Source organism: Onychostruthus taczanowskii, unplaced genomic scaffold (assembly GCF_017590055.1).
Source record: "Onychostruthus taczanowskii isolate IOZ18803 unplaced genomic scaffold, ASM1759005v1 scaffold44, whole genome shotgun sequence".
Lineage (NCBI taxonomy): Eukaryota > Metazoa > Chordata > Aves > Passeriformes > Passeridae > Onychostruthus > Onychostruthus taczanowskii.
The window spans coordinates 520,293-532,828 of NW_024501903.1; the positions used below are offsets into that span (position 1 = coordinate 520,293).

General features: G+C 47.6%; 1 protein-coding gene across 1 annotated transcript; it reads right to left on the bottom strand.

The window, feature by feature from the left end:
- Window positions 1-61: 61 nt before the first annotated feature.
- On the bottom strand, window positions 62-11,918 carry ITFG2 (integrin alpha FG-GAP repeat containing 2). The gene is made up of 12 exons (XM_041414145.1): window positions 11,775-11,918; window positions 10,499-10,594; window positions 10,130-10,171; window positions 9,116-9,293; window positions 8,673-8,812; window positions 8,115-8,263; window positions 7,124-7,218; window positions 5,297-5,347; window positions 4,728-4,819; window positions 4,105-4,222; window positions 3,350-3,523; window positions 62-3,203 (listed from the first exon to the last, which is right to left on the bottom strand). The coding sequence occupies exons 1-12, from the start codon at window positions 11,886-11,888 to the stop codon at window positions 3,061-3,063; spliced, it is 1,392 nt and encodes a 463-aa protein (XP_041270079.1). The 5' UTR covers window positions 11,889-11,918; the 3' UTR covers window positions 62-3,060.
- Window positions 11,919-12,536: the final 618 nt, after the last annotated feature.

A 12,536-nucleotide genomic window follows, 5' to 3' on the forward strand; every position in this document is an offset into this window, starting at 1 on the left:
GATACACCTAAAGTTATAGAAATAACTAAGTTATAGCAGAAAGATCATAAAAACAAGGGCAGGGATGGAGAGCAGGTTTATCATGTCTCAGGAAAATAAGGCAACCCCTTCCCTTTATTTTTTTGCTAGTAAATTGACATCAGAACCAAAGCCATGAATCATTTATCTGCAAATACCCCCAGTGCCTGAGAACACTGTCAGACTCCTCACTTGCTGTGTGCTGGCACTGGGACATACAAAGTGTCCTGCAAATGCTGCCCTGCTGAAAAGTTTCCCAGCACCAGCAGGTTATGCCAATCTGCTAGAGTAGGATACAGCAAACATTCATTTTCTGCTGTGGGGGAGGGAACCACTTCGAATTTCAACTCTGCGGCTTGTGTCGGCTGGCAAGGACAAACAGACAATTAGTTACAAAGAAAGTATAATGTAACTCCATCGCTCCAGAGACAGAGCCTTAAGTGGCTCCTTTCCTGAGAAGATGGACACTTCACAGAAAAACTGTTGCCAGTGAAAGTAGCCTGAATAACAGACTTCAGGAAGTATTTGGCACGTAGGAGTTCAAGGCAGGAAAAAACAAGGAAAGCCATCTTTTGGCCAAGAACGGTATAGATGTTCAGTTAATTCTTCTGTAGACACTTTTCATTTTCTCTTGTGCACAAGGGGCACAGGAGCAAAATGTATCTGCAAGTTATTATGTGCTGCACGCAATATAAAACTGTCAGGGGAAGCCCTCAAATGTTAGTATTTTTCCTCTCCAATGGCTTTTAAGAGCTGAAATGTTTTGGGGAACAGATGTTTTTGTAGTGTCTGTATTTTCTCACCTCTGCTTTTGATAGTGTGCATTGCCTGGGCTTGCACAGCAATTTTATCCTCAGGCCAGCAAGAGAGGGTTGGGGTGCACAATATTTGCAAGGCTTTTGCCCCATTTCCTTTTAAAGATGGTTCTTAGAAAAATGTCATCTCTTCCTCAGCAACTGTTTCCCATTCTTTCTCAATAATTAATAGTCCAACAGTGGATCAGTTTGACCTTCCTTTCTTGGAAATCATTCAACCTGTTTGTTTTGCATACAACAGTTCCAGCCATATGCACCCATTTGTACACCCCTTGCGCTTGTGTTGCTAATAAAGGTTTATATTTGGTGTTGCTAATAAAGGTTTATATTTGGCATGGACAGACAGCACTTAGTTGTTCTGTTATGAGTGTAGGCCATCCTGTTTCCCTGCCAGGCCCTATTTGCCAGAAGCAATGGTGATGATTCCTGTGGGGATGGGTGGCTGCACATCTCAGTATCACAAGAGCTGACAATTTGTTCAGGTTACAGTCTAGGTCTGACAAGCTTCAAGACAAACTCCTCGCTTCAGCCCATAAGTAGATGGTCCCTGTGGTATCAGCTCCCCACAGCTCACAGACTCCAGCCGTGGTGCTCTCAACACCACTGTTAATAAGCTTTATTATTACTCAAAAGGTCCTGCCTAAAGGGTCCAGTTTTACACAAGCACTTAGTAGGACAGGGGAACATTTAAAAATGCTTCTCAGCAAGGCCATTAAAATGGGGAGAAACTTCTATTGCAGTCAGAGAGTCAGAAGACACAGAGGCCTGAGAAGCAAGCTAGCAGGTACAGAGAAAGTCAGACCATTTCACTGCTCCATGCTCCAGCTTCCACTGCTACCAAATGCAGAGGATAGCACTGTCCTCTGAAATGCTTATATAAATCTACAGAGGGAAACTGCAAAGAACAGCTAAGGTTTATTACGTAAGATCCTGCCCTTCTGCCACACAGGGCTGCTTCAGCAATAGTCACTTTCACCCAAGGGCAAGACACTCCTTTTCTCTATACAAAGCATTTTCTCCCAGTTAGGGTTGCCCTTGGATATTTTGCAGAGTAAAGCACAGCAGGTTTTCAACTGCCAGCAGGATCTTTAAATGCTGCCACTTGCTCCAGATCACTGAATTGTATTTGCTGTGACTCAGGCTGCTGTAAGGGCGAAGGGACAGCTCCATCCATCACACATGTCCAATAAAACATCACACAAGTGAGAGGGGATAATCGATGCAAGCCAGCAGGTAGGCCTGCTGCCCCTTTCCTAACAAGCTGAGTTAGGCAAGAAACAAGCTAAGAGAGGGAAAAGCACAGTAACAACAGCATGTGGAAAGGTTCATGCCAGGGCTTTTGCAAATGAGCTCCCTTTTAGCAGACTCCTCGTGCCAGCCAGTGGGACATCTCTTCCAGCCCACCTCTTTCAGTTGTGCAGGACTCAAAGCATGACACTCTCCACAACAAGAGGCAAGAGTGGCATTTCCACTGCTTTTTGTGGGATGGCCAAGCTCTCATAGCATCACAGATCCACAGTTAAGTCAGACTGGTCTTACTGACTGCTTCACAGCTGCTTTAAGTCACAGCCTTCTCTGGAATCGCCCTGCCCAAGAAGATGGAGACAAGCAATGACTCTAGACTAGAGCTGGGTTTGCTGGAGCTGCTCTCTCTCCACATCTTAATAGAGCAAGTTGTGCATGTCTCCAGCTACTCAGAACTGCGAGAAACTGCTTGGCAGAAGAGCAGCAGCAAAGCAAATACAAACAATGCATGGCTCTACTTTAAATACACCTAAGTGGGAGAGAAGGCCCATGCCTGCACCCTAACTCAGTTCCTCCATCCCCACTTCCTGCACTGTGATCCTGCTAACAACTCATAGGTATTCACTGAAGTACTTCTAAGCATAGGTCAAAATGGAGACTTGGCTCAGCTGTTCTCTCCATCTGTGACCTCATTGCTCCTTCACAGTGGCCAGTGGAGCACTTTAGTTAGTGAGGAATATGGAAACTGGCAACAGAAGGCTTGTGTGCAGGATCCTTTCTGTTCTTGTAGCTGCCTCATCTAAAGGCAAATCAACCCACCACATACAAGCAAGCCTACAGTCAAGAACATCCCTTCACAACCTGTAGACTCTGTCCTGTTTGGAAGTTTTCACAAGCTAGGGAAAGAACAGTCATCTTCATCAGATGCCTAATTCCAGCTGCAAACGAGCTTGTGCTGGCATTAAAGATGTCAGCCTTCTTGTTATAAGGGATCCTGGATGCCACTGCAGTGGGCAGAAGAATCTGTTCCAGCAGGATCCTGCGAGGGGCTGCTGAGATGGTATTTCTCAGGAAAATACAGTGTTCTGTGAATCAGGTTTCTGACAGCATCAACATCGTTTTTGTCTAAGGAAAAGAGAGAAAACCAGTTGTTAGGCATTCTCACCAGGCAGTGTGAAAGGTTCTTCCTCAAGAAATACTCTGGTTTCCAGCATATCATCTGCCACCTCATCCTCTTGCTTTCTGTATGTCCTCCTTCTTTCTGCACTCACCTATATCCAGCTGCTGCAGGAGACTTTCAAACTCTGGGTCACCATCCAGGATTTTCAATAGGTTGGTGGACTCCATTCTCTCCAGCTGCACATCCCAGTAGATGTAGATCTTCTGGCTGAAGCTGACATAAACAAGGCAGGGACTGTTGCTCCCTTCTTTGCATGCATAGAGGCCTGCAGAAAGGAGAAGGGTTGAGATCTGACTACTTCCAAAAGGAAAGAGAAAGCAAATAATTGACATTTCATGATGAGGTACCAAAGCTGTTACCAGAAAACAGCAAACACCTGGGCGGAGATATGGGCCTGGGTATACAAAGTCCCTTTGAGACAATCCAAGAAGCTGTCTCTGAACCGCATGAAGCTTGGGGATTTGCAAGCAGCTTCTTGCAGGTCTGAGAGAAGGGACTGAGCAGGGCCAAAACAGGCTGCTTCCATGGGCTCTTTATCTCCACTGAAGAACAGCTAAGAAGTCTGCAAATTAAAAAAAGCAGTGTGGAGGACAGGAGACCACTATAGCACCTCCAAAAACAACAAGGAAAAAACCCCAAGGCACCATAGATAAGCCTCAGCATAATTTTCTCTCACCCTTACTTTTCCCAGATGCCACCAGAGAAAAGACTAGCTGGGCCTTCTGCAATATGCACACAAGGAAATTATCCCCACTGCAGCCAGACAAAGGATTCTGGGTCTCCTAGATGGGAGTAGTAGCTCTGAGGGGGAAATGCTGGGGTTGGCTTTGCAGTCAGGCTTCCCACCTGCACAGAAGGCACTGACATTCTCATCTGCTTGGAATCTGGCCACAGTCCGATTGTGGTCGATGATGTACGTCTGACCGTCCCACGCACAGGCAACCACCTCCTCGTGCCCATTGCCCTGCAGGAGCCAGAGGACTGCGTATTACACAGGTGTCACCCACTCCCAGGGACAGACAAGAATCTTTCTTGCCGGTTCAGAGACACACACTAATGTCTAGATGCCACTTTTGGACATCTCATCCAGGTATTTTGCACTTGGAGCTCATCTCTCTTCTATATGGCAATCCTTACGTACTGTAAGAGCTTTTAGACAATCAGGGTATTAGCAGCAAGCAAAACCATTCAGCTTTGCAGTAAGATCGAAGAACAGCTGGGGGACAAAAGTTTACAAATGGATAAATGGATGCTGGGTCTAACAGGCAGACACAGCTCAACCTCCTGCAGCTGGGCAGACTGACCTGAGTGCAGAACGTACTGCTACAGCCAGAACACTCTGTGTCATCCTGAGATAATCCCAGCCTTTTCCAACTGAGTCATACTCCTTCTGCCCTTCCTAAGTTCATTTACACAAAGCCACACTGAGTTTTTGTCTTCATCTCTCCCAGCCTTACTCAGATACTCACTGTAACGTCCAGCTTTTCCAGAGCAAAGAGCTGGTGATCAACCTGAACAGACCAGAGTAACTTGTCTGCTCCCTCCATCAGTTTCAGTGTTCCTGAAGAAAGAAAAAAACAACTGTTTTGAAAACAATAAAAGAGAGCAAGATGTTTGCTAATGCTAGGCCCTGCTCCTTCAACACTCAAGGTTGCTGAGAATTAGCTGCTAATAGCACAGACATGGACTTGGCTGCTAAACCCGTACGGGACACTTGAGCCCACCTACCAGGCTCCCATTATCCAGATATACTGTGGCAGTACTGGGCAGGGGGCACTGGCCATGACAGAGTGGAACATAAACAAGCATCTATCCTCACAGTGTCCTCTGTGCCTTCATATAAAATATGTCAGCAGAAGGAACCTTGGAATCAAATTCTCTTGCCTGACCCCTGAAGGGTTTCTGAAGCCCAGCTTCCCCTTATTTTAAAAAACCAAAAGCAGCCCCTGAACAACTGAGCCCCTGGATCCCTGCTTTGAATTAGTGACAGGCCTTGGCTGCCCCACAGGTCTTCTTCCAGGACACTGGCAGGACTTACCATCCAGAGTACAGAGGGCAAAGAGACCTGAGCCACTATTCTCACTGGACCCTGAAAGTGCAAAAGAAAATTACTGGCATTGATGCCATTTTGTAAACATCGTCCCCTCCCTCTCCTGAAAACAAAAAAAAAAGATCCAAACCAAGCTGATCCATGCTGCCAACTTTCCTTGCCCAGTTGTGTGCAGGACAGCAGTGACAAATGTCACTAAATCTGAAGAGGAGAGTTCCCTGACCACCAGGCTGTTTCAGCCCTTCAGTAAACTCTCTACCTAGCTACTAAAAAAAGAAAAGACATGCAAGGTCAAGTTTTAAAAATATGACACTCTCAGACAGAGGACTGGAGCTGTATTCAGCTAAAGCTGCATTTAACCATTTCAGTGACAACACAGGAGAGGCACTGGCTCCCTGAGGAGGAACCCAGGAAACCTGGCAGGCAGGGGCAAGCCAGCAGAGCTGAAAGCAAGCAGGCAGTTTTCCCGGAGGTAAACAACACGAGCATGTTCTCCAGTGCCCACAGACAGCTCCAAGCTACAGCCCCCTGCACACCCCCAGGCTGCAAACCCCATTTCTGCAGATCAGCCTAAAGCAAAGCCAGCTGGTTGGGTGCTTAACTGCCCCTAGTGATAAGCACCCAGACAGGCTCTGATCCAAGAGATCTGCTGTGTCCCCCTTGGAAACTGGTCAGCATGGCACTCTTCAGCTGGTCCTTTATTGATGGTCCAGCACCAGTGGGCTTTTTTACAGCCTGCTCTTCATCCCTTATGCTGTGTGCCTTCATTTTTTCACAGACATCTCTCAATAGATGCAAGGCTTCATATGCAGTGAAGTAATTGATTTCATGCTCTGTTGACCATGTTGCTCACAGCAGCATTAGAGATGCTGAGAATATGACAAGCTTAGGAACTGGGCAGGAAAGGTCCTCTGAGGAATGGGAAGAGGGTGGAGCTCAGTGCATTGCTCTTGTCCACAACCTCTAATTACACTGGACAGGCTGAATCATTCTCAGACAGCACTGCAGGAGGCAATACTTGGGCAGAGCAATACAAGAGAAAGTGATCTCTGCTGGGAGTTTTCTGCCTTCTACTATGCCCACACACTCCAAGGGGGAGTGAAAGCTTATTCTCCACAGGTACCAAAGGAGGGTTCAGCAGGTGCACCGGGCACAGGTCAGAGCACAAGGAGTTACAGGAGGGAAGCAGAGGCAGCGTGCCAGAAAAGTCTGGACACAAGACCAGTGTGTCAGGGCTGAGAGAAGCTGGCAGCTGTGCAGATTTTAGATACAAGACCTGAACACAACACAGTGGAAAAAGACAGAGGACAATGATACAGGTGAAACATGGAAGCAGCTATGGAGAGGGTGGGACTGCACAGCAGGAGGAGCAGCACAGAGCCACCAGGAACTGAGATTCAAATGCTGAAAAGCAAGAACAAAGATGAGGCTGTGGGAAGGAAAAGATGCATCTAGGAAATAAGAAGGAGTCATAAGCTGCAGCCATGCAGAAGCAAGGATCAAGGACATCTGCAGGAGCATGGCATGGCAGCCATTCAAACTGACTAAATGCAGGTCAGCAGAGGCTGCAGAAAAACTCTTGTGCTGAGTGAAGGATAAGGGCTACCTAGGGAAGGACAAAGGCTATAAAAAGCTCACATGCAAATATCCAACTGTCTTTCTTTGGGAGCTGGCTAAGAGAGGCTGAGATCCCTGTGTTCTTGCAGCAGCCTCTCACAGGTTTTTTTCTACCACAGGAAATCTGATTTCATTCACTGCTGAAAAACCAGCAGGGGCAACTGCTGGGCTGGAGACCCCAAGCTGCTGATGTCTCACCTCGGGCAATGCTACCAATCAGATGAGTGGAGACATTCTTGTTGTGAATCCGCCCAGACGTTTGGTGTAGAATCACATCTCGAACAGGGGCCTCACTGGGAAAAAGAGAAAGACAACAGGGAAAAGTTAGGGAACCACGCCTGGGACTGTCTCAGAGGAATTCCAGGAGTAAGGCCTGTATTCCAATGAAGGAAAAAAAGGACAGTTTTTGTCATTACTGTTACAAAAGCCTGGCTGCTTTTCTTTCACAAAGTATCTGCCCAGACTGAACAGGCTGGTGAGAGACTACATCTGGGCCTGGCTTCTGGCTAACAGAGTACCATTCCACTGAGTTCTCTAAGACATCAAGGAGACTTGCCTAGGTTCCCTCCTGCTGCGGTTTTTTGTGTCTGCCTTGAAGTCCACACCTTGAACACCACAGAAGCACCCAAATTCCCCACCAGGATCCTTCCAGCATCAAGACAGTAACAAGCACCTCACTGCTCATCCTGGTTGCTGTGGCTGTGATTTACAGCACTGGCTGCCAGGGAAACTTAGGAAAACTTCTAATTGTCTCATTTGCAGAAAACAAGAGAATGAACCCAGTTTTATCCTGGACTTCAGGTGTATTTGGTTTGGCCCAGTCTCTCAGCTGTTACCCTGAAATCTGATGACCTTTCTATGGAAATCTAGGTCACTCACTTCCCTACCTTAGCTCCCAGTAGTGAGGAAGCCTCAGGGAGGTGGTTTTGCCACTCTCCTCTTTGCCCAGTTCAAGAAGAGAGTGGCATACAAGGAAAGCAGCAGTATTCATCTTCGTGACAGAGACATGAAGAGTGTCCATGGAAGCTTGGGTGTAGGCGGGCTCAACTGATGAGGTGCCAGCAGCACAGCAGGTCACTGAAGCAAGGACAGTGACAGCACCCCCTGCTTCACACAGTGATGTGGTGACACCCTGTAACAGGCATCCGCAGTGGCATGTGCTCATGTACCCCTGCAGGAACAGCCTCACCTGCTCGGGGCAGGTCCGTCCCTTCCCGCGGCTGCGTCCCGCTGCTCCGTGTCCCAGGTGCACAGCAGGATGGCATAGCCACAGCCTGGCTGTGACACCATCAGCTCTGGTGAGCCATCAGGGCCTGGGTTCACAGACAGGCTGTCCACCTACAGCAGCACAGGAAAAACACGGATAGAGTCAAGAACTCCAAAAGGTTTACAGTGCTCCCTGCAACTACATTTGAATGTGGCAAATCTTCTGATACAGCTGAGCAGCAGCTGAGCAAATTCAGCTGGAAGCAAAACACCCAAGTTCAGTAAAAGATTGGTTCCTTACCAAAAGCCACTTTAAAACAACACTGGTACTTCCCACTAATGCTCTCCCATCAGGCAAAAGAAACTGCTTCTCAGACCAACTACCAGCTGTACAAAAAAATCTAAGGGCAAATCTCCTCTCAAACCATCAACATGACAATTGTTCTGTTCATAGGACTGAGATTCTGTGCTTCTTCTCTTGAAAAAGCCACCTCTTGAAGACTGTATGACAAGTACTGCTCTGAACATCCTTTTTCCTTACCTGACCTTCTAGAAGCCATTTCTTCAACAGGATCAACTGCCCAGAGACATGGTCTGGATTCTCTGATGAGTCCTCCCAGCGGAAGGCACGGACCACCCTGTCAGTGTAGCCCACAACCAACTCACACTTCCCATCTCCATCTGCAGAGAAGAGCAAAAGACAGCTGGACTCTCTCAAGCCCTAAGAGCCCAAAAATGCAGAAACCACTCTGCTGGTTTCTATAGTTAGCATCCCTGGGGACCACAACCATGTAATGAAAGCTTGCACTTCAGAAAAATTCTGAAGTTCTTGTTTCTCCCTTCCATGACTTTGCTTGGTTTGTTGGAGTGTCAGTTCCAGCAAGACAGTAATCTCCTGCTGCATGCCCCCCCCAACCTTCTCTCCCCACTGCCTCACACACAAACCCCTTCACCCTGCATTGCCACACCAGCTCTGTGGCTCACCAATGTCATTGATGAGCATGACCTTGGTGTTGGCAGGAATGTGCTGCTTGAACACTGGCTTCTGCTCTTCTGCCCCTGCCAACTCATGGTGGCCTGAAGCATCTGGGTGCTTTGAATTCAGAGAAGTCAGGTCAAACAGATGAAACCAGCCTTCTGCACTCACCGCCACCACGAAATTCTGTGAGGGAAAAGAAAAACCTTGTAATTCTTCCTCCTCTTTTAGAAACTGCAGAAGCTGCCCCACAGCAGGGCAAAGGAAGACACAAGGGTAGATCGAAAATGATCAATGACTGCTACAGAACAGGAGGTTTTTGGTCAGCACACGAACTTCTCTGCTACTGGCAAGAACCAAACTTCTTGTTCATCTTTGTCACACTACAGTATCAAGTGGTATGTGTGCAATCCTCAAACAACACGTGGCTTTCTCAATGCCCACGTTAGCTCTGCTCCCCACTAGAGGAAACACAGCTACAGTATTTCAGGCAGGGTGCCTGAACTGGGACCTTTGGGCTCATTGGTGCTGGCTGAACCCCCAGAAACAGCAATCCAACAAAAGGAGTCATAGTAGACTCAGTGGAATTTGCTTGGGAGTCCAGACTATTCCATGTCTCAGTCTTGTTTAGATGACCTTAATTGCACAAAGCCATGTGGCAGAAGGACCGCGGCCCACAGCAGTCATCAGCCCAAGAAAGGCAAAAGCCAGTGAGCAAAAGGAGCAACCCTCAAACCACCAAAGCCTTGTGGTGCTCTCACAAGGCCACATGGAAATCAAAACTGCTCTCTGAATACAGGATGGATTTTCTTGCTCTCTAAAACCCGTGTAAGGCTCACAGAAAAAATACCAGTTATATATAAACAGAGGAACAGTTTAAAAACAGCAAAGGCAAACCCTGAAGAGACAACACCTGCAATCTGTCCTCCTCTGTCACACTCAGCACATGGCATGACCCTAATCTCCTGAACACCTCCCACATGCCCTACAGACAGAGCTGGGCAGAGTTTGGCTCCTCTCACCTTTCCTTTATTGCACACATCTCCCACACGGACACACGTGAGCTGCAAAAGAAAACAAGGTCATCCATGAGAAAAGGCACCCAACCCAGCACCCTGGGACATACCTCTGCCCTACCCCCTCCTCTCCCATAAAGAATCTCCTGAACTCCTAACAGCCTTTTGAAGGACAAGGACAGCAGTCAAAGGACAGAAACACAACTGGCCAGGCTATAGGCAAAAGGGGGTCTACAATAATTACATGAAAGTCACCAGAATCAGTTCGGGCTGCCATTCCTCTCCAGCCTACACATTCCTAGTCAAAGGACAAGGATAGCTGGCTGCACATACACCACAAGGCCCAACCATTTAGAAGATTTGTCAAGAACTGACCATTCCTTGGCAAGATCGCACAGCCCAGGGCTTGCTATCATCGTTCTTGTAAACATAGAGCTTTCCATTGGTGTCTCCCACCACGAGTTCATTCAGCTGTACAAGAAAATTGGGTTAGTTAGGAGAAATCCACAATTACATTAACAGCAAAAATTTCAGAATTCATCTCTAAAAATCACTCTGTAGGAAGAAGCAGCAAAACTAAATGAGTTAAAGAGACAATCTTGAATCAAAATGGAAGGTTTGGGAAAATATAAAAGCCCTAATTTTATTCTTGCAGATAAAAGAGATGGGGAACGGCTCTTTACAGCAACATCCCCATTACCCACTGCTTCTCCACTCATTGTTTCAGAGCTGTGTCACTGACTGTTTTAACACCATGGTTGGATGTTAAAACAATCATCATTACTCCATCTTCCATCCTTCAATCTAGACTGACTTGAATCACCTAAGGAAGATAATGGCAATGACAAAAATACAACCATCCAGGAAGTCAGTGCAAGAACACTTAAAACAGATTTACACAGGATGTTCAATCTCACTGCTGAAGGGGTAAAGGAATTTCAGAATGGTGATTATTTCTTTAAAGAAGATTTCTAAAAATCACCAGCCACCCATAGTGATAAGCCTACTCCCATTATCCATCTCCTGCATCATGCTTCTGTGTATTTAAATGGTGTGCATTTCATAACCCCCTGCACACCTTACCTTACAGAACAACTTTTTATGGGGAAATCTCTTTAACCATCGACTGGATTGCTAGCCATGACATTTTCCAGGATAAGGCTGTAAAACACCTTGACTGTTGAGGAGAAACAGCTGACATATGGCTGGCTAAGTTAACCTCTTCCTAGTTACAGCCAAATCCAAACCAGCCATTTCAGGGGCTGACAGCAACACTCCCAATGCACATCCATCCATCACACGGCTCTAGAGACACCGAGACGCGGCTCTACCCTGTTTGTGACCTGCTGTGCCCAGCAGAGCACCACCACACCCGCGCCCATCTGTGACAGGGGACTGCCTACTAAGCAGAAGTTAAGCTCCCAAGCCCTGACCCGCTGCAGCCCAGCAAACATTCCCTTTGCAGGGGAACTCCTGGGGGTTCTGACCAGGCGCCCGCCAAGCCCCGTGCGTGTGCCCAGGCTGGAATCCCCGACATCCCCTCCCCGCACCCGCACCAGCCGCTCGGTGCTCCCCCCAGCCCCGTCTCCGAGGCGGCCCTGGGGCTCCCCAGCCGGCCCCGCCCGCCCCACGCCGGTCTCCGGGCTCGGACCGTGTCGTTGTCGGCGTCCCCCAGGCAGATGGCGTGCGGGAAGAGGCTGCCCGCGAAGTCCAGCGCCACACACTGCACGTAGCTGACGGAGCGCATGGCGGCCGCGCCGGGCATGGCGGGAGCGCGGGGCGGGGCCCGCCCGCTGCCCCTCACAGCGACGCCGACACCGGAAAGGATTTACACACGCAGAGACAGCGGGTGCGGTTTACAAAGTCAGGACTGTAACTGTTTATTTTAAGCATTATTTTCTTCTTTTTTTTTTTTTCCTCTATAAGGACATACATAACGAAGTTTATAGTTGAAGTTTACATGCATGACCTCACTCACAAATACCAGCATTGCCACCTTCTGCCGGCAACCAGACCCACTTTTAGAGACAGCACGGAACATCTGTTCAGCTGCCTGGACAGGGCATGTTTAGTGTCCTAAACAGATTTACACTCTCAAACATTTCATAGTTTATGTAGTAACAACAAGGGCACAGTGGTACTTTCAAGACTGCTCACACTTAACAACAGATGCACCATTGACTAGATTTTTTTATAGATGTGCCACAGAAATCACTTTTTGTTTTCAGAAACATATACAACTATCATGCCTGTAGGAGATTTTTGATAACTGCTGTTCAACAATTAGAAATTTATCATTAGGACTTGGCCCTACGTTTTAGCAGCAAAACCAGTTTAAGCCACAGAGGCTTGTTTTCCAGGAATAATTAGCAACAAATAAAGGTATTTCCTAGCTGAATAAGTACTCTGGCTT

Excerpts from the sequence above, each read along its gene's own strand:
- ITFG2 (XM_041414145.1), bottom strand. The coding sequence starts at position 11,888 with ATGCCCGGCGCGGCCGCCATGCGCTCCGTCAGCTACGTGCAGTGTGTG. Across the intron at positions 9,294-10,129 it reads ATGTGTGCAATAAAGGAAAG|AATTTCGTGGTGGCGGTGAG; the intron begins GTGAGAGGAGCC and ends TTTCCCTCACAG. Across the intron at positions 3,204-3,349 it reads CCTGCAGCAGCTGGATATAG|ACAAAAACGATGTTGATGCT; the intron begins GTGAGTGCAGAA and ends TCTTTTCCTTAG.